Source organism: Hetaerina americana, unplaced genomic scaffold (assembly GCF_022747635.1).
Source record: "Hetaerina americana unplaced genomic scaffold, ioHetAmer1.1.p SCAF_5, whole genome shotgun sequence".
Classification (NCBI taxonomy): Eukaryota; Metazoa; Arthropoda; class Insecta; order Odonata; family Calopterygidae; genus Hetaerina; species Hetaerina americana.
Window position 1 is genome coordinate 50,622,542 of NW_027287095.1, and position 22,799 is coordinate 50,645,340.

General features: G+C 35.6%; 1 protein-coding gene and 1 long non-coding RNA gene across 2 annotated transcripts in view; both read left to right on the forward strand.

The window, feature by feature from the left end:
* LOC139693931 (proline dehydrogenase 1, mitochondrial-like) overlaps positions 1-3,197 on the forward strand; it is an 88,625-nt gene extending 85,428 nt beyond the window's left edge. Inside the window, exon 12 of the mRNA XM_071592271.1 lies at positions 673-3,197. Within this exon, the coding sequence (XP_071448372.1) occupies positions 673-878 (206 nt within the window). The 3' untranslated portion in view covers positions 879-3,197. The remainder of the gene's footprint in view (positions 1-672) is intronic.
* A 2,233-nt stretch (positions 3,198-5,430) lies between these two features.
* LOC139693861 (uncharacterized) lies at positions 5,431-22,270 on the forward strand. Its single transcript, XR_011702075.1, has 3 exons — positions 5,431-5,525; positions 5,690-5,816; positions 22,228-22,270. It is a non-coding gene; the product is annotated as an uncharacterized lncRNA (long non-coding RNA).
* Positions 22,271-22,799: the final 529 nt, after the last annotated feature.

Consider the following 22,799-nt stretch of genomic DNA (forward strand, 5'->3'; position numbering starts at 1 on the left):
AGCCATTTCAGATTCATGACCTATAACAATAACAGTCATAGAAAAATTGAACATAGAGCATAAGCATTATGTCATTAATAACACAATCATTCTAATCTTATGTCAGGATTTCGTATAAAAAGAAATGGGGTCATCAGACACCTGGAACCTGGTGCCTTTTGAGAAGTGCATATCTTAAGTAGTTGTTTTTTTTTAATCAAGTAAAGCAATGGAAAACCTGGTCATGGCTGGGAAAGACGACTGACCTCTAAATAATGCCATAGTGTTACTAACATTGTCATACAAGGGATTCCCCCAGTCCCAGGGATCACCTTGGTTTGCTCTATAATAATGGGGTCAGTCTACGTCAAAGTGACCAATGCATGAAATTTTAAGCATTATTTTACTTTTTGATAACATTAAGATTATAATATTAACATTTGTAAATTGTTCTAAAACAACAAATATTTCATCCACATCTGAATTAGTAAGTTATGTGGACTGAATGAAAGGAACTTGGAATGACCCTATTGTTTTTCTCTACATCAGGGACTGATGAAATGTTACCAAAGGATTTATTACATTTTTATTAAGAAGCTCATTGGTTTGATCATTTTTACTGCTGCTATATATAGTTTATAACGATCCAAACTGCCTTGAAATACTGTACTAATTATTGTCAAATGTTTACAGGTCAGTCAGGCTACTCAGCATACAAGTACATACCATATGGCCCAGTTGATGAAGTCCTTCCTTACTTATCTCGAAGAACTCATGAGAACAAAGGAATCCTGAAAAAGATTAAGAAAGAGAAGAGGCTTCTGATGTCAGAGCTACGTAAAAGATTATTCCGTGGACAATTCTTTTACCGTCCGAAAGGAAACTATGTCCCTGTGTGAATTTTTCCATCAGAAGTTCAAGAGACGTGGCTATGGATTCCTTAACAGAATAGTGAAGATTAGATTGACTTGTCTGATCCCATTGATCTGGAGAGACAAGTGCCACATGTGAGAATGGATTTAGTCTTGACAGTATACGTGGTAAAGTGATTGTGCAAGTGTGTGGAGTGTGTGGCTGAGTGGCAGTGAATGCAACTGTGATGAATGCTATTCTGCTGTCTACCTGTGACTGTAAATTGTTTTTTTTTGGATGGATGCGGTGTTACTTGCTTTGGGATAGTGGAGTACGTGTGTGTAAATAGTAAAATTGAAGGGGGGCTTGTTGTCCTAAAGTGCTTGTTATATAAATGTGTATGTGCATTTTAAGTATGGTTGCTACCCAAATGTTTTGTAAGACTGAAAGTTCAGGTTCATTGGAGAGTAAACTTATGGCCGAAATAATTTCTGAATTGCCTGTATTTAAATTTTCGTTGTTGAAGTGAGCCTTGAATGATTCACGCTATTGGTATTTTGCTTAGACAAGTATCCTTTTTTAAACAACTTTGGAATCTTTAACGTTTCTTTGATGTTTTTTTTTTGGCTATTATGGTTATGAGTCCAGCAAGTGAATCATTTCTTCAATATAAGGCTTGGTTTATCTTCAACCTTGCATGACAGCTGAAATTAGCAATCTCTGATTGTTTATTTGTGAGGTTGGTGTACTATTTATTGAAATGAATTACTGAAAAGTATTAAAGGTGATAGAACATGAAGTCTTTACATAATTTATGTAAAAGTATTGTACAAAAGGATTGCTTGAATCATCATACATTACATTTTGTCCTATTCTTTTATTAAAGATCTCTTGTCTTTGTGCGGGTGATAGTTGCAGATATTTTGCAAAGATTGTGGGCGACCTTGGGCCAATGTATTTATATTTTAAGAGTTCTCTCACTACTTCAGATATATCAATTTTTAGAAGCGGCTGAGCAAATATAAGTATTCATGGTAAACGATCTAATTTTATGTTTCAAGTTTTCTGCAATAGGTGATATAGATATTGACAGTGGAAATTTTGCGCAGTCCGTAAATATTGGTTTGAGGCATCTTTGTTAACCTTTGTTCATCAGGGAAATGATTCTCCTTGAGGAGGACTCAAAAAGACACCTAGAATACATATTTGTTCCTCATATCATGGATCTTGCTTGAGTTCCATGTTATGTGTATTAGCTTCTGTATAGTATGTTATAGTTTTTGCTCAAATTTTGAATTGCCCTGAATCATTTGTGGCTATAAGCAAAGAAAGTGATAATGCCTTTTAGGACTAAATGCTTACATAAATGGATGCATCTTGAATGTACCAAATGTGTATGATATGTGCTCTACAGAGGATGAAAAAAATCCATCCATACATTTTGTGTGTATGCACTTTAGCTAATTGCAGCTAAAGAAGATACCTATTTGATGAAGCATCCAGGAACTGGTGACAGTTTAGTATCAGTTAGCAAAAACGTTCTCATAAAGAATTATGTGTCTATTGAGGTCTAACCCAAGTAGTGGCTAAGTGGAAGCAATTATGATGATATATGCCAAGACAATAAGTTTTCACAGCCATTGATGCGGAAATCACTCTTATTACATTAGGAGCAAGTAATTTCAAATAATGTCCTCTTACTTTCAGAAGAAAATCATTGTGATATCAGACAATTAGTATTCAGACAAATGCTCCTAGAAGTTAAAATTGATATAAAATTTGAATTTTTAAGCTGTCAGATTTTTTATACAATAACTTAGGTAATTGCATCTACCTGCAGTACTTTTTGTGATGCAATTTTCATTATAAGCATTTATTGATACAATTAAAATTCAAAGTTAATTTTGGCTTGGTTAAAGGGAAAACATTCTGCATAAATTTTAGACATCTAGTTTTATTTGGATGATGGAAGCATTTTAAGTGAAAATGTCCAAAGATAGGGAATATTGTGGAATTGTATATTGATAAGTGGTAGTCCAATGTCTCTATTGGAGAGTTAATCATTATAAATTATCACATATTACATTAGCTGATAATTTGTATTTTGTGATGGAAGCTTAGATTTCAGATGTCTCAACAGGGAAATTAGTTGTTGGTAAATATGTTGAACCAGAATTTTCCATGATAAAAATGCTTTTTCCTTTCTTTATTTTAAAGGTTTAAAATTTCTCACTTTTTTTTAACTGGTCAAATAGTCAAAGAGTGGTTGGAGAGATGATGTATAACAATACTGTCTGTAAAACTGAAATTGTAGGATCCTTGATCACCCATCATTCCTATTCATCAATAAAATTAAGTTGTGTGAATATTTGGTTCTGAATTATTTTTTTAATAAGGTAAAAAGGAGAAGAGTATCCTTTCTGTTGCAAGAACATAAGAGTGAAAGAATTTGCTCATTAGGACTAAAGTAAGTCTTTGGTATTTGAAGCTCTGATGATGACTTTGTAAGTCGAAACATAGGTCGGTGTTTAATAAAATAAATGTGAAATAACTGAGTATTTCTTCTCCGATTTGAAGCTCTTTCAAGGAATTGTGAAATTAGGTTATGCCACGCTTTACAATCACTATATTTTAGAAAGAGTTTTTAGAATTGAAGGAAGTCGAATGAAGCTAAAAGATCCATTATTGAAATTATAGTGTCATGTGTTAATAATAACATAATACTCTTAGGAATATTGAATTGCTCACAGTGAGGTACCTGGGAAATACTTGAGTAGTAGACCCTTAATTTCTTGGATTAGTAAAGGTAAATATTTTTGTGTAAATATGAAAATTTTTTGGGTTCAACAATATGTTTGCCATGCATAAATGTCACATGAAATGTTAATTACATCCCGGCTTTATTGTTCCAGTACCTCATTTTCTTTCATCACTGGATGCATGTGCTTTGCTCATGTCAAAGTTGAAAAGGGAGAACGGAAAGAGTTGGGTACCTTCCAAAATTGCCAAAATGTGGGAAAAGGAATATGTTATTCAATTAGCCCTCAAGCCATCCTCTCGCAAAATAAAATTTCATCTCATAGAGAAATCAAATCATAATATGTGTGAGCAGTGTGATGAAAAATGTGACTGGTTACCGAAAGATATTTTAACCAGTGATTGAGTTTTTATTAAGTTAAATTCATAGAATTATTTTTGAACACGAGTTGCAAATTTCATCTTTACAGGTGACATTTGAGTCCTAAACTCAGAAGTAGTGCCGTGATTACTTGGTTGAATTTCTCGAATATTCTTACTGAAAAATGTATCATCACATTGTGCTATGTATGGTGGGTATTTAAGTGTATTCACCTTGAAAGCCAAGGTATTCAGAGAACCATGGAGATTGAAAGAAGTTGAGATATTTAGAAATCTGAAATGCACTCCAAATTTTATGCACAAGCCTGCCTGCACACCTCCTAATTACTGTTTTAAACTGCAGAGTTAATTGTTAACTCTATTTTTGTTGTTTTTGCTCTTTCTCACAACTTTAATTTCAATGATTTGTCATATTTCATAATCTGTTTATCTGCCACATTACTTGTCAAAGGACTTTCATTTTTTTTTGTTCATTTAAAGTGAAATTTACCACCAAGAGAAATTTAGACTACACAGCAGTAACATTTAGTATTTTGATGCATAATATGTAATAGTTTGGAAATCCACCTACTGCATGCATGTAATAAAGTGAATACTTATTGGTGGAGATATGCATTCTTTTGAGTGGTAAGTAATATTTCACATTGTATTTGTTTTGAAAGCTTAAAACATGATGCTTTTCACTAATTTTTGATTTTTTTTATTTTCAGCTATTCTTTGAGAGGGGAGAAAATAAATATATATATATATATATATATATATATATATATATATATATATATATATATATATATATATATATATATATATATATATACTGTATGCACAAACTCAATGTAAAAATGTTTCATAATTTTAACATTTTTTTAAGAGTTCATCAGTGATGAATTACTAGGTAGGCATGTCTTTATTGAATTGAATGCCTAAATGTTCATTCCCATATTCCTTATATCTATATCCATGTGAATATATATATATATATATATATATATATATAAAAACACAGATGTAGATTTTTAGAATATAGAGAGACAAAGAAAGGACACTCACAATTTGTTATTTTACGTTTCGACAGCACGGCTGTCGTCTTCATTCTGAAGACGTCTGTGTTTTTATATATTTGTGTGTCGCCGATGAGCGTTCCATTTCGAAGATATTTTATATATATATATATATTCTAAAATTAGGTCGTTATTAACTTGTGATATGATCATTATAGTTGATATTATTTTAAAATTATTTCCCCATTTCCTATATAACCTGAAAGACAAATATTAAAATATAAATATTGGTAACTTATTGCATTCAATTTGTAATTGTAATTGCGATTAAATACATGTATTTGAATCTAGATAAGGCTGAGACAGTGATAATTCTATGCATTACATGGATTGTATTTTTTTCAGGGTGTATGGTAGTGTATTTTCTCTTCAAGGTTGTTGTGATTCCTTGAGTTGTCTGAGCACCAAGTAATTTGATAGGAGTAATCCAATCAACTGCAAATAAAAGATCCATAATTCAGTAATGCATCCTGCTAATGAAAAAAACAAGAGAGAGTGAGTATGTTGATCAACTGCTAATTTTAATAGGAATATTTTTTCGAACGTTAAGTCGGAAAACAACTAGCTATTGTTCTGCTGCTAGTCTGCACATTTTTAATAATTGTATTAGTATTTTAATTACATTTTAATGGAATGACAAAAACTATTTTCCTTTATAGGGAAAGCTGTACCCTCAAAGGAGCTTAAATGCCAGAATATCTTGTTTGAAACTATAATTTGGCTTGAATGTGCTTTGGATTGAAGTGTTTTGTACTGAGGAAGAATCTGCGAGCCTGAGGAATATCTGTAAGTTCTCTTATTTACTTCACTTAGCAAAATACACATTTAAAAAATTCTAAACAGATATTTAAGTATAACCCCAAAGTCAAATGCATTAATAATGCTTTTCTGACAGTGTATTGCTTTATGTGTGTAAATATTTAAGTGCTAATACATATCAGTGGGAGCTTGTCATATACCATTACCATTTTAAGTAAGGTTTAAAATTAGCAATTGTATATTTTATCCCAATCAATGATAACTCCATCATAAACAATCATGGTAGAATTCTGCCTCATTTCCGCATTCATTTGCAATGTATTTTATCTAGATTGGTCTTTCAACGAGTTTTTCCATTCTTTTTTAATGCAAAGATCTACCTCACAGTGTCGTAATTAATGGTTTGAGTAATCCTAATTTGACTAGCTCTCTATAATAGTATATTGCTTGCATAAGATTTCAGATTTGCATTAGCCTCATTTATGTCAGGTGCTGCTGCATAGTGTTGACTTGTCTGCTGGCTTCAAATGTTAGGGGCTTAGATTGCTAGTAACATATTGAACATTATTCTGTTCCACATTTGGTGGAGAACTCTTCCAATACACTGCATTATATATTGTCAGAGAATCTGAGCTCTATGGTTCTGGAATCTTTAGTTCAGCATTAGCTCTTGCCAATTGTGGGTTTCTCATGCTCACATCTTTTCTCAATGTCCTTCTTTTCATTATCGAATCCATTCCTCAAAACTTGGCCATTAGTGCATTAACATTTTAAAACTTCACAAAATTATTTGCAAGTGTTTAAAATTGGTTATCCTTAGTTAAGAAGAAATGTGAATGATTGAATATGCACAGTAATAACTTGCCAGCATGGTAATTTATGGGCATGGGTTCAATACTTCCATTAGTTGCCATGGTGAAAAGATAGAATGAATATGATTGGTGCTTGCAAGAAAGGTCATACCTTCATGAACGTTTCCGTGGAGAGGATAAAAACCCCTCCTACTTTGAATAGAAACTCCTGACTGTTGTGAAGCATCATGAAGTTCAGTTGCCATTTCATATCTGCGGTGATTTTGCCACATTGGCCTTCCGATATTGAATTCTGGATACTTAATAGCTGAAAATAAACCATTTTATATGAAGAAATTTATTATTATATGTTATGGTTCAGTTTCTTATATAGCACTACATCTTTCCAAGACCAGTACTGAGATATGTAATTGTAAAATTGTGTTTATTTAGGGACTAAGTAAACAGATAAAGTAAGCTAATGCGTTTTATACTCAATCATTAAAAATGCTACTTATATGTATATGTGTTATGTAACTGTCCAGTTTTGGTTTAAGGTTGCAGACTTCATTAATTTTCCATTGGATTTCTATCTGCCTAAAAGTCATTTAATGATGTACTTTGGTTAAAAGTATTAATAAACTTTTTTGGGATTACATGATGTTTTCACATATTATGGCACCATGTGACTCAAATTTGCCTTTTTGACTGGAAAAATTTGAATGATTGACACCCCGACGAAAAAGAATCTTAGAAAAGTTACCAAAAATAATTTGCATGTCTATTGTCTATTTAAATATTTGTTGTGCATCAAGTTGTTTTGTCTATCAACAACTGGTGTGTTGTTGCAGTCGCTTTAAGAGAAAGATGAAGTTAAGCAGCCACTTTCACTGCAGTTATCAGTTTTCCTGATAGAAAAAAAACCATTTGAAATACTTAACCTGTGTTGTCACTTCATTAGCACTCCAGTTCATTAGAAACAGCATTTGAGAACATATGAGGAAATATTCAAGCCAAGTCATAGTTCTAGAATCGCTCATAGTTGCCTGAAAGTTCATTAGGAGGTTTATTATTAATTTATCATGAATTGAAGCTGTAAGATGAAAACACACTGGCAATTCAGGAATGTGGAAAAAATTAACTTACAGTTGTGACTTCAACAGTTGCTAGGATCATAGAAAAGGATAACAGTGAAAAATCAGCGAATAAAGAGAAGCTGTAAAACTTTTCCAATTCTTCAATGAACCTATGAAAAAAGACAATCCTTGAGGACTCCAGAGAGGAAAATTACAGGGATAATATTTTTATTTACTTCTTGTTCCATTATATAATTAAATTAAGTAACAATGTATGACAAAATAAATATGCAAATATTTTCTGAATTACTGAAAAATTTGGAGACTCTCCAAAGTTTTGTTCATTACGAACTTCAGTTTTATCTTTGAATCACATATTATTTACTGTTATGCATAGTTTTATGGAATGCTCTTCTACAGGCTGTAACTCGACAAATAAAACTATACAAATGGACACAGTAAAAAACTCCACTGGAAGTTTTTAGCTTGCATATTTACAGATAGCTTTGAACCACCAGATTTATTGGATAAAATTTCATCTTGTTTCTCAAAGAAATATTTGATATCAGTACTTTAAACAGTGAAAGGATAGTCAATGATGATGAAGAATACTGACAGAAGATCACTGACCATTCATCAAAGTCATAGATTTAGAGAAGGGATTCAATAATGCCAACTGAGAAAGAAAGTTTCGTCATTTGGTGGCATAGTCATAAATAATAATGACAAGAGTAATTCTGTGTAAAGACTAGGTAATTAAAATTAAATTAGTGGCAGTGGAGCAGCATGACTAAGGCAAAGGTGTGATTAAGGCAATAATCACACCTTCAGCATCAACTTAGAAAGGGCAATGAATAACATTGAATGTAATTCCACAGAAAAGAGCATCAACAAGGGAAAAATCACCCCATGAGTTTTGTCGGTGGTTCAACCCTAATGCACGCTGACAAAGATGATTGTCTGAACAGATTTCTCTAACTTGGGGAAGGTTGTGAGATTCCCATTCCGGCTCAGGATTCTTAGTTTGAAGAGATCTGTTGCAAATTAGGCAAAGTGAACAGTCTGAATCGTCATTATATTCTTGCCAAAGAAATGCTCCCCGATTTTACAGGTTTAGGCAACTCCGCAGAGCCACCGTACAGGACTCAAGAACAGAAAACCGTACAGAAAAAAGGGAACCCGAAAATTACGCGAAAACACTTCGGTTTAGAGTGTTGCATGTAGGATAAAATTATAAGCACCGCTGGAATTTACTCCAATTTTTTGAGTCTCAAGTGAGTGTGTTTCAAGTGGGAGGGATCGTCCTTCCGACCCCGTTGACGTTCCCTGATTGGGTCAAAATATTGCTACACGAAAACCAGGCAATCTTATTACTCACTCATCTGCCCTTGGTCCATTGATTTCTCATTCGTTTGCCACAACTACAAATAAGTAGGCTGCGAATAAGTTTGCTTGATCTGAACTTAATTTTGTTAATATTATTGTTTTATTACTCAAATTTTTCATGTTTTATATTACCTGTAAATTTTCCGTGAAACCACTGCAGGAGCTTATGACAGAGGTCACCAGGGCACGGGTAGTTAAGTTTTATTTTATAGTGTGATGAGACATGAAAGACAGGCTTTCACTTCCGAGTAGTTTTTTCAAATGTATTTTACTGTTGTTATCGGGAAATTTGCTCTGGAGAAGGGATTGTTTAAATCATCTTGTGGTCTATTTCCTAAAACGTCTTTGTTTGAATTAGCTTGTCAATGTGTGTTTCCCAGATTATGTTACAATAGCAACTATTAGTTTCATATTAAATAAAACTGTTTCTGGTGTAACTTGGTGAAAAATCTTCATATTGAAATTAAAAAAATAACTAACTTGGCTTTTCCACATAGAAAATTTATTTACGACATAGGTTTCGTTGCAGCATACTCCATCTTCAGGTGTTCAGACCTGAAGATGTTTCACTGTTACGAAACATAGGTCGCAAATAAATTTTCAATGTGGAATAGCCAAGTTAGTTATTTTTAAGTTTCATATTAATCAATTTTTTAAGTGTTATCGATGACGACATTGAACGGTTATCAAGTCCTCATAGCTTTTCTGAAATTAAAAGGATTTATTTTGACAAGCTACTGCTAAATGATAACTACCCAGGTAGAATAGTCATCTCGTAAGTACTCGTATACTATAGTATACTCTTGTATGATGTGCTGGTGTATCACATAATCAGGTGAAATCTCGGAATAAAGAGTTTTTGTGAAATAATTTTTACGTTTCTCTGCTATAAACATGTGGAAATTAAAATTGAAAGATTCCAGCTTACCTTTTGATGGCCTTGTGGTGCTCAACACATCTTAGAAGTTTCCTTTTCATTTTCTTAATCTCAGTTTTGTCAGGTTCCAAAGTTCGGCAATGCTTCCCTGTTTCTCCTATGTTCACCAACTTTGATTTCAACTCCATTATCTGGAATTTGGTGAGCGAGCATAGAGCAAAAAAGGGAACTTCAACGGCAAGAAACGAGTACGCCGAAAACACAGCTGTTGCGACCTGAAGAGTGTAGATTATCTCGTAGACAGGACTGGCGTAAGTGTCGAACGGGTACCAAGTCCTCATTGGAAATACCCTTGCATTAATCCCTCCCGTGAGGAAATCAATCCAGGGGTGCGTCATCCAGTGTATGAGAGATATAATAAAAATGAGGATTAATATTTTAATTTTTAAATCTGTCCTGCAAATCATCATCCGAGTCCGCCGAATGTTTGGCATGATGGAATGGTTTCGTACGAACAAATCCTCCCATGTGCGTAAAAGCTTGACAGCGCTGTCTCCTTTGAATATTAACGTGGTAATTCTGGAGCTTGTTACAAGTGTGTCCACTGTCATGCATGATATCTCGAACCAGGTGTCTATTCTGTGGGCGTTTACATAGAACTCCATGATTTCTCCAGCGAGTCTGGAATGAAATATATGTACATTCATGTAGCACCCATAGCACTAAAACGACAACTCTTGAATTTAATTATGATTTAAAAAAACAACTTAATCGATATTTATTACTTTCTTGAGTTGAGAATTGGCGTCAATTGAGGGAATTGGCTGTATCTTTCGGTGGTCACTCAAAATTTCATTTTAGGAGCAGATTCCATGATATGGAATTACCAACGAGAAAAATCATAGCTATCAATGATCGACTAATTCCAGAATTCTTTTGGTGCAGCTCGCTTCTTAGAGCTAGCATCGGCTATTATGGCTGTTTCTTTTCCTCACCTACCATTATTGTCTCTTATGTTTCTATTCAGAAGTGAATTTTACAGGTGGTTTCCGATGCGCAAACCCGGAACTGCAGCAACTAATTCTGGCCTTTATAGGCTACGTTAAGGAGGCTTTCACCTTCGACTCTGTTCTTTAATATTCTCCGTTGTATACTCGTTTCAAATGATAGTCCATTTCTTGACTCGGTCATCGTTTTCAATTAGTTTCGTCATGAATTCCGTGAAATCTTGAGATCTGATTCTTTAAATTGTTTCTTACTTCTGGATGATTCAATTCTTTCACTTGCTGGCAATTATGCATTTCTTCACTTGAATTCATGCTATGTCCTTTAGTGACTTTTGTTACGATCTGGCTACTTTATTTTCGTATTCCTTTTAGCACTGTCGTACTTTTTTAGTTCTTGAGTACTTTTCCCTCTAGTTCCTCGACCTACTTCATTAATCATCAACTAGGGCTTCCAAATGATTATTTTCCTTCCTCTTCTCCTTCGCCTTGATTTTCGTCTTTTAGTAGGCCATTCTCATTATTTTTACATCTACTGTTCGAGCATCAATACACTTTTCGAAATCATTTTCCACTAGCCTCGATTTATTTCCTTTCAATTTTTCCACTCTCTTTGTGTGGTCTTATTGTTTCTCGAGCTTAAGCTGATATTTTAATTTCTGTGTTTTGGTGACTGTACATATCATCATATAGCGTAGTTTTTGGCAAAATTCAATCTCCAGCCCACGGATCCTTCGTAGGATTTATTGGAATTCTTAGAATATCTTACTCAAGGTTGGGTCCACATATTCTACGAGTATTTTCGCTAATTGTGTAAGACTGCTTATTCTGTGAGTATGTATTATTATTATAGGTAATCTACTGGTTAATTTAGGTTTCGGATGGACAGCGCTACCAAATAATTATCTTGTCTCTCCTAACAAAACACAACCCAAACATCCTACTCGACGACAAGCCCCTCTTCAACTCCGTAACTTCCTTCCTCCCTTCATTCGTTCCAACACCCCTATCCTATTCCTACCCCTTCCTCGTTTGCCTTATATTCTCGCTTATGAGGGTAAAAAGAAACTTTACACTTCCACCGTGAAATATTAAATCTTTATGGTGGAAGTGTAAAGTTTCTTTTTACCCTCATAATGAAGGAGTTCCACAAAGTTAAACCTGAAACTGTTATGTTTAAATTCTCATTTCTAACGCAGTCTTCAACATCCCACTGCCGATCAATACGCCCTTCATCCATTTTTTCTACCTCATTATTTCTTCCAACAATCCCCTCTCTTCGCCCACCATACCGCGCACTCCTTCATCTGTTTTCCTTTCTGTCCATTTCACCTTCTTCATCCTCCTCCACATCCGCATTTCAAAATCCTCCAATCCATGCCTTCATCCTGTTTCAATGACCATGCTTCCACGCCGAAGATAACTATGCTCCATACCCAAATTTTAAAAAGTCTTTTCTTAACATCCTTACCCAACGTCCCCGTCATCAACTCCCTCCTCCTTGTGAAAGTCTCTTTGCCTAACGCAATTGTTCTCCTTACGTCCCTGCTACTTCGACCATTTCGGTCCCAAACACTTTCGAGATACGTAAACTGTTCTACCTGCCCTATTTTTTGCCCTCCTGTTATAATGTTGAGCTTAGCTTTTATCTTTTTGGAAATTCCCATAGCCTTTGTTATATTTCTATGTATTCTCATCCGATATCTATGGCGCTGACTTTCCAACTCTCTCAGCAATGCTAGCCCATGGCTGACTGACAAACTAGAGCGTGGTCATTAGAAAAACTAATTAATTTAATGAACTCCCCGCTGATTTTCATTCCTATTTCCCAGTCTTCCCATGCCTCTGTAATCATTTCCTGCACATATACGTTACAGCACCGGTGATAATGGACAACACTGCCTTACTTTTTCTAACACAGCCCATCCGGACTCTCCGTCCCCCACTCGCACCTAAGCAGTCAGAGACATGTACAGGTTGGATTAGCCTCCTATCCCTCCAATCTATTCCTGTTTTCTGCATTATATACATTATTTTATCCCGATGCACTCTATTAAACGTCTTCTCTAAATCTACGAAGCAGGTAAATACATTCTGATTGTATTCTATGCTTTTCTCTATTAGTGATCTCATTGCCGCAATAGTATAACGTGTGCCTCTCCCCTTCCTGAGCCTAAACTGATCATCCCCTAGTAATTTGACCTATTCTCCATCCTTTTGTTTATGATCTTGAGAACCACTTTAGCTGCACTGGGACTTATTGTTCTGTAGTCTACCCCCTCGGGCTTATTTGATTTAATTTCCCTTAATGTCATTTCTATCTCATCGTCTGGACCTAACTCTCTTGATAAACGTCCTATTCTCTGTCTATGGCTAACCCTGCTGGCCTTAGTTCTTTGCCCGACTAATCTCCAACTGTTAACATAGATTTTCCCTCCTTACTTCCGATTGTGTTTTACCCTCTTGAATAGCGCACCAATTTCACCGTTTATCTGTAAACTTTCCAAATCCTCGCACAGCGTCTTCCACCACGCTTCTCCTGCTTTATTTGTTACCCGTTTCAATTCATTATTTAATTCTTTATACTCCCTTCTGCATAACTGCGTTTAAATTCTTCCATTTCATTCTTTCATCTATCTTTTTAGTCATCTCATCCGCAATCCAAGGTTTCCTTTTCATTTTCCTATTAACATTTCCTATAATTTCTGTAGCGGATTTCGATATCTCTTTTTTGATATATTCCCATTTTTCCTTGATAGTAATCAGCCCCTTTCCCTCCCTTATTATTTTCTCTACAACCTGCTGAAACTCCTTCCTTGTCATTCCAGTTGATGTTTCAACAGTTCATTTCCTAAGCCACCGCCCCTGCCTTATATTTTTGAAACTAACGCTTCACTTCATGACTACTGAATTGTGATCGAAGTCCGCATCCGCTCCGGGGAAACTGTGCGAATTGATTACACTGTCCCTAAAGCTGTGTCTAACTATAATACAATATAATTGATAATTTTCTGAGTGACCTAGTATTTTACAAGTATGCCTACGACTTTTGTGGCGTCTAAACCAAGTGTTGGTGATGATTAACCCATGTCTCCCGCAGAACCCATTACTCTCTCCCCACAGTCATTCCAAGTACCTAAACTGTGATCTCTCACTTCATCCTTCATTACGTTCTCTTCCTTCGCCCACCGTCAAATTCCACTCCCCCATCACTATCAAATGTTTCCTTGCAGGAACATCCGCGATTATATCCTGTAACTGATCGTATACCCGATTGACCTCTTCCTTCTTATGCTTACTTGGCGACATGTATACTTGAGCAATGACCAAGTTCGTCCAACCGGTCATTTTTCGAACAATGAACCAACCTCTATGAACTCTACCAGTAATATTCTATCCGTTACTTGCTCTGTATTAAATACGCTACTTCCTACCATTTCATTCAATAATATTGCAATCCCTTGCTGGAAATCGTCCCCTCCGCTGCATATAACTTGAGCACTATCACATCAGTAATCACCGCTATCCTTCCACCTCACCTCGCATAGACTTAAAACATTTATATTTCCTCTTCCCATTTCTTGCCTTTTATTATCTAATTTTCCTGTCCACAACACTGTCCCGACAGTCCTGGTTCCTCTTCTAGCTAAATCGGTCTTCCTCTGCGTCTTCGGTGCTACTTCTGTCGGTTTTCTTTGCAAGTCTTCCGTGAGATGACCACGGAAGTTTGGCCTCTTACGCTGCCGGGCGTGACATACGACCGATTGAGTCTTGTCTCGTAGTTGCCAGGACCTATCTTCTGTATTCTGTTTATCATAAAAATCTATGTTTATCATAATAATTCGGATAATCCAGAGATGTGAAGTTCTCATCTTATAGTATGGTTTTGTTTAATTTTGATTATGTTTCGATAACTTCTTAAATCAGACCAGCCTTCAATTTGGCTTGATTTTACTATTCAGACAGGAAAATACCATCTTTACTTGTCGATTACTACTGTTCATATCTGGATGGCATAGGATCACGATGGCTCATTATTGGGTTTCTATAAGAATCAAAGGGCGCAACCACTTGATTTGCCGAGCACCCATGGCCGAGGCGTGATGAACCACGATGATAGTTTATCGTTGACTTCATCAGAGTGACAGGGCTGGGAAACGTGTTCATAACCGTATGCGTGAATAAAAATAGTTTATACCCAATTTAATACTCGACCGAATTTTTTATTTTCTCCCGTGATAATTCAAATTTCCGCGGACAGATTCCGAGTTCAGATGGACTCTTCCTTTCGGGTTCCATTTATTACTGAGATGACTTGGCTTTCTGAGTTGAATTCAGTATTTTGAAATTGGTAAGGCAAGCTTGACAGATGGAAACAGCTTCTCGGGGACAGGAGCGAATTCAGGACGGCCGATTGATACGTAGATATCAGTCACCAAATCCTGTGAATCTGCCTTCACCACCCATCACCCTCAGCACAGAACCCACTTTCGAATAGTTCTAAATCCAAATCCGATCGGGATCTCTCAAAGGTTTTGCTACCTCTTTTCCTCCATTCAGAATATATCCTTCAAATAATTAGTCAAAAATGTTAATAGACATTGTAAGTATCATTTTTACATTTCACAGATCTCGTTCGACGATTTTTTTTTTGAACTTTTGGAACGCTGCGGGTGGCCCTGGTGGTACCTCAACACTTAACTTTTTGAAATATTTCAGAAAGAAATGACAGAACCATTAGAATATACACATAATCAATGGTAGGCCATTAAATTAGCTAGTAGATTATAGCATATTAAAAACCAGGGTTTATTTATATGGAAATCAACCATTATAATTCGAACAATAAGGCGAGCCTTTTTGATCGTCATAATGATCGACTAGTATAAATAATGCGATATTAGGTTTAAGAAGTCAAATTTCCATGTTACCTGAATAAGAGAGCAATTATAACGGTCCACTGATAAACTGTAACCAAAATGTACCTCCCCCAGCTCTTTTTCTCTTTGGGATTCTGGCAGAAAATATTAAGCACAGAGTAAAGCAATTTCAGATGTTCTACTCCATTCTTTCCCATTTTTTAGCGCCACCCTTAAATATTTTGATACGAAGTGCTCTAATTATTTTTTGGTTAGCATGCACATTGGAGAACCTCAAACTGGACTGAAGAGCATGTTTTTTTCTTGAATATCAGTGACTTACAAGGTCGCTTAGTCAGAGAATCTTCTCAAAAGGCTCTGTAATTTTCGAGGGATATGAAAATTTTATCACAAACCCTTATTATAAACCTATATATATATAATTTTTTGGTTTAGGGACAAAGCGCTTCAACCTGTTGATCGTTTTGGAAGTGCATAAAATATTCAATAAACTTTTGGGCCACCTTTTAGTTAGGTCCCTTTCTCTGCCCTGAGATGAAGAGGAATAAAAAGGGGGTGATATTAAAACTAATCTCTCCGTAAAGAATTCATTCCTCGTCAAAGAGAAGTAAAGACAGAAATGTAGTCACTTGCCAAAAAGGAAAATTTTTCGATATTTTATTAACATTATTCGAATCCGCATAATATTGCTCATATATAGTTAAGAAAAATTAATAAAAAATGCAAAAGTAATTGAATGACATACCTACCGTACAGTAATAAAACAAATGTTATGAATTCAAAAATTTCTATTTGGAATCTAGTATTTATTTTCACTATGACATTTGTTTAAGCAGTCCTGAATATACGTTTCATTTTAATGCACGAGATATTTTTGAAATATTTTTAAGAATAAAAAACTATGATTATAAGTTTTACATTTAAATAGTTTTCCAGTTATAATGCAATGCAACTAAGGGAATTAAAATTTTTTTTGAAACTTTGCAATTTTATTCTAGACAATCAGCATTAATACACATGAAATTTGAAAAAAATAGGTGTAACGTATTTAAAAACTGTTGCTATCCTGTAGCATTTTTATGATTTTTCTTTTTTGCACTCAATAAAATAGAAGGATTTAACAGTTAGGAATGAGGTTTGCGAAACCTGCTGTTACTCCAAAACTCACCACTAAGAACTTGAATGAAAGGAAATATGAAGTTATAAAAAATTAATGAAATGAGCTCTTTGAAGGAGCAGCGTTCTTCCGTGAAATTCTGTGTGAACCTCTGCAAATCTTCCGTGGAAACTTTTGTGTTGGTTATCAAGGGTTTTATGGTGAGGATGCAATGAAACGTACCGCTTACCCGAACTGCTTACGTACCGCTTAGTGGTTTACCAGATTCAAAAAGGGGTGGTAATCTGTGGAAGAGGACGAGCGTTCCGGAAGACCAACAACGTCGACTGATGACCCTCACATCGATAAAATGAACAATCTCGTTCGTAAAAATCGACGTGTTACTGTCAGGGAACTTGCAGAAGAGTGTGGTATCTTGATTGGTCCCTGATATGAATTCCTGACTTAAAAATGGAGGATACATCGAATCGCCGCAAAATGTGTACCTGGCCTGATGACAGCAGACCAAAAACAACATCGAGTTCAAGTCTGTCCGGCACTGTTTGATTGAGCTGAAGAGGATGGAACCTTCTTGTCCAGGATCATAACAGGTTATGAGTCATGGATTTATGGATATGACATTGAAAAGTGCAATCTCCTCAGTGGATTGATAAAAAAACGACCTAAAAAAGTTCGATAAGTTCACTTCAATGCCAAGGTGATGTTGACTTTTATTTCGATGCAAAGGGGGTTGTGCATCACGAATATCTACATAAAGATCAGACAGTCAACACGGAGTCCTACCTAGGTGTTATGAATAACTTTAGGGAGAGAATCAGGCGAAAACGGCACGAACTTTGGAGGCACGGCGAGTGGTTTTTTCACCACGACAACGCGCCGGCTTATTCGTCTCTCGGAACTCGTGAGTTTTTATCCAAAAACAAGACCACTGTGCTTCTCCACCCACCCTACTCACCAAACCTGGCCAAATGCGTCTTTTGCCTTTACCCCAAACTAAAAACCCCGCTCAAAGGAAATGATTGGCTATCATTTCAGAGAGAATAATTCTACGGAGGAGCTTGTGAGCATTCCGGACGAATTGCTCCAGGACTGTTTCAAAAGGTGGAATTTTCCTTGGGATAAGTGACTACTTTGGAGGGGACCCTAATAATTTGTTTATGAAGAATTTTTTTGCAATGAAGAAGTTTGGGAACTTTTTACACCGACGTCGTATATGAAGACAGTGAAAAGGTCAATTGATGGCGAGGAAAGTTTCAAAGTTCATTTTAAAGAATTGAAATCATCATGCAAATTTACCTAAATTTTTTATGCATGCGGTTTAAAATGGTTTGCAATGAAAATGCGCTCAAACCGGTAGTTCATGTGTCAGTTTGTGTGAAAGTTACAATATTCTCTTTAAATAAGTTAGTATTAGAGGTTTAAAGTGAGAAAGTTATTGTTAGTCCAGATCGAAATTTCAGCAGCAGAGTGCAGTTAGAAGTCGATTTTCCGTGGTTATCAGTCAGTTATTAGTGGTTTTGATATGGTTATAAGGTCGAGTTTCTAATGGTTGCGGGAGGAGTTACGACGAGATTTCTGGGCTGTTATCCGTCCTGGCTAACGGTTTTCCTAACGAAGAGTGTCCTAATTGCTGCATTGGTTGAATTCGACCGAAGACGAAGATTTGACTTCGTAGGGCGAACTTGTACGAAGTTCGTAATTGCTGCTTCCAAGGACTCAAACTTCCCAAGGGTCATTTGATCCCCGCAAACGGCACCTCCGGAGTAGTTCGGAGGGAATTCCGCTGCCCGTGGCGAATTATCAGCTGCCTCCCCATGTCAAGGAGAGAAGCAGTGCAGTCCCTTACCCTCCTGGAATTCAAGGCATCGTGGATGATTGACATGAAAAGATTATTAACTCAAGTCCATTGTCTCTCATCTAATTACTTTTAGCATTCATGGCGAAATCTTTCCAAAATCTTCACCGGGTTTGTTTATACTTAATTACCGACATTATGGGGGAAGACTAGTCCATCGTGAGCAACATTAGGTCCTTCAGATGATGGACTAGTGATCCCTCGAAACTTCGACAGTTATGCAGAATTTAACCATTTGGTGATTCCAAGAAGAGTTCACCATGAGTACGCGCTGGGAAAGCGCCATTATCATTTTCTTTTTTATTTTAAGGAATGAACTTATATTATGATTTTTAACGTTTATTGAGTCAGTTAATTTTTATGTATTAGTGCATGAATTATAACCAACAGAAAATAGTTTGCTTGACATCCGGTATTTTACAGACACCATTATGGGGTAAAACATCGGAGGGGCATGTGCCTCTATACTAGTCTTCTACCATAATTTACTATCATCATTTAAATTTTTCACTTTTTAATTCTCTATTTTGGAATTACAAACCAATTTTTGAAGTTTAGTTTCAATTTATTCATCGAGTAGATAAATCTAAGTTCGGTGCAGAGTAAGTTTAGCATATTCGCTATGCCAAATTTTACGAGTAGTAGGTTTAAGAGAACACATTGACGATTATTACCATCGTAATTCAAGTGATGAGAAATTGAATGTTTGCTTTTTAAAATTCATCTTTTGCGTATTTCATGCCGCACAAAAATATTCGGCATGAAAATGTATGCATCTATCGTAGAAGAGACAGTTTTAACCCCTATTAGTTCTCTCAAGGAACTTTTTTGGGGACAGTAGATTTTTTGTCCCTCTATCTAGGGTTTTCTTTTTTTCAAAACGTCTGTACTCCAAAAACTGGGTTAGAAGGGAGACTATTGAATATGCGTTGTAGATGGAGAATATGATTTAGTGCTATGGACGGGATGAAGCATGCGGAGTTCAAAATTGGTGTATTTCAATAAGGGGTGACAATTAAGTTCATGTTAGACGGGACGTACAAGGTTAGCAGTGTTTAATTCCTGGGTCGATCAATAATCTAACTTGACTGGTAGTCAATTGATAATGACAATAAACCTAAAGTTACTCCTTAGAATATTGGCAGTATCTAAAATGTCGATGTGTCACCATCTTTTAGTAATAATACGTTACAGTTGTGCCAATCATGATGTCCTGACATTTTTTGGCATTGCCAGAAAACGTTTCATCAACTACATCAAAGTAATAGGAATCAAACCACATTTTCACTCAAAAATGGGAAAGGAGTCATACTCAAAACAGCAGGATAGAGAGGAAATTAATAATACAATAAAGATCTGACTTGGTTGGTAACCGTCGTACGAACGAAACAAAACAAAATGTGTGAGCAGCAAATAAAATAATATTGGGAATAGTTTCTTATTTGCTTTTTAAGATCAAAATACCTTGATTCCGCATAAGATATCGACTTGCCTTTTGAAATATTATTTTTTTGTGAAAATATTTTTTTTCAATTCAGCCTCAAAAGAATAAATATCCTTAGAATGTAAGAGAGCAACAGGAAGTTTGTTTTACAAACGTACTCCTATCTCTTGAGACCTCAATTACTTCATTTCTTTCTAACTGACATGGCTTTCTCCCTAACGCCATCTCTTGGCCAATGAATCGGGGCACTTGGTTGCATAAAGTATCGCAGATCTCAGTGTAAATTACGTTTCCTGGATAGTTCAAGTGGTTAAGAGCCTCCGCCCGGCAAGTGGAAAGATCCGGAGTTCATATCCCGGTCTAGATAATTAATATTTTTGCATTCGTGATCTGCTTGATTCCGCCTTCCCCACCTCTCCTGTGTTCGTCCTTTATGTGTGTTCCTATTCATTTTCCTTATATCTGTTTCTATATAAATGAGTGTATATATATATATATATATATATATATATATATATATATATATATATATACATATACATATATATGTACATATATACACACACATGTATATCTTACGGTGAAAAAGGGAGCAATCATTGGAAGCATTTTATTTTGTAGATGTTGTAGACGATGCATGTTCGAGAAAGTATATGTAAAATATTCAGGATTTTATTGGCTTTTGGTGGTAGTCATTAAAACCATAAACTTACAAACATGCTAGGAAACAATATCTGCTAGGTTCTGAATTTAGGATTTTCCCATTTATCTTTCAATGAATGCCGAGCTCTTTCGTTAAATCCTCGTTCTCTCTTCTTTGTTAGATACCCCACATAACCTGCATTAATATTTGCCCATCATAATGATTTACCCACGCATCCAGCTCATGTCTTACTTCGATGGAAGTTACAGATGGACTGTAACTATATAGGTACCTTGTAATTAAAATCATCTTACATATTTCATATCTTCTTTCTGCGAAATTTCGGATTTTCCAGAAGAAATGAAGTATTGATCGGCTGAAACCCTCCGGAAACACGCGATCTAGCATATGAATTTGGTAGGGATGAGGGAAATAACGCTTATATCTCCGTATGTTTCAGTTTTACAGCGAGTACCATTGAACTGCTCGATTATAGAATGGGGAGACATGGTGTCGAGTATCTGACTTTTCTACACGATCTGTTCAATATTTTTTGTTTATTTCCCCTGGAAAAAAAGAACTGGGTGAAATCAGTCTTTGTCGTGTTTTACCACTGGAGTGTCATAATATGTCTAGTTATAAGGTAATAGTTGTTAATTGCATTGGTCGTTTTGACACAACCTGATGTGACGTGTCTATAGCTCACATTGAATATAGAAGTTGTAGGTTGGTGCTCCTAAATTAATTTGGTTACGAAGTATTTTTCAATTTAAAATGGACTAAGGGGAAAAGAAATATATTTAATTTATAAAACATAAAATTAAATCGCCGAAGGATATTATTTCTTCGACAAACTTTGGAGAAGTTTAAATTGTGAAAACATTTTTTAATCCGACACCCAAGTCTGGTATCAGTTGCAACAAAATATTTATAATTCCTTCTGGAAACCTTTGTTCACAAAGAATATATAGAAGATAATTTGGCATTACTGTTTTGGAAAAGTAAAGATTTTAATTTTATATTGAGTTTTTCCTTGCACGTTGGTTTGCCGGTTGAGATAGAAAAAATGAGGGTTAATGTATTAACCGAAACCTAAACTCTTTAAATTATGCGTAATGCTATTGTACATTCCTGATCTGTCATAAAAATTACTTGCAAATTTATCTGGAAAGTATTTTGCTGGCGATAAGAAAATTGAAATAGAAGATAAGATTTGAATAAAAATATCGCATTTGATTATCAAGATGAACGTTGAACTCAAAGAGCATCTACTACACTCTGCAGCATGAAACCATATGAAATTCCTGTACGCATCCTTGGCGCGGTCATTTTTTTGCGTCAATTGTTTCTTTATTGTATTTACAGGTTTGGTGGTGTGATCATGGGTTTTAAAAATAGTATTTCCAAGACGGACATTTGGCTCGAGATGCTGTCCTTGGCAGCCAACACGGGTGGAACAACCATTAGAATGATAATGTTGCTGCTTCACAAGGACAGAATTTTTAATCTCATCCGTACTTGGGAGAATTTTTTCATTTTCAACAACTCCTTCAAACCGAATATAGAGCTGACGCGGAAGAAAATAAGAACTCTGGAAATATATGCCAAAATACTACTCGTTCCCATCCTGCTAACCGTGGCTTACTGGTTTGTTTATCCCATCTTCAGAGCCGAATTCGGCGATCACCAGAAGAGGGAATTGTTTCTCAGGACTTGGTATCCATTTGATATATACTCCAGCCCCTACTACGAGATTCTCTACTTTCACCAGACCACCATGGCTCTTGTTATGGTTTACTCCCTACTTGCCGTGGAAATTTCATTTTCTACATTTTGTCAGCTCACCAAATTTCAGATATCGGAGTTGAAAATTAAACTCCAAAGACTAGGAGGAAAAGGGAAATCGTACATTGCAATGAAGAGGTGTCACGCAGCGT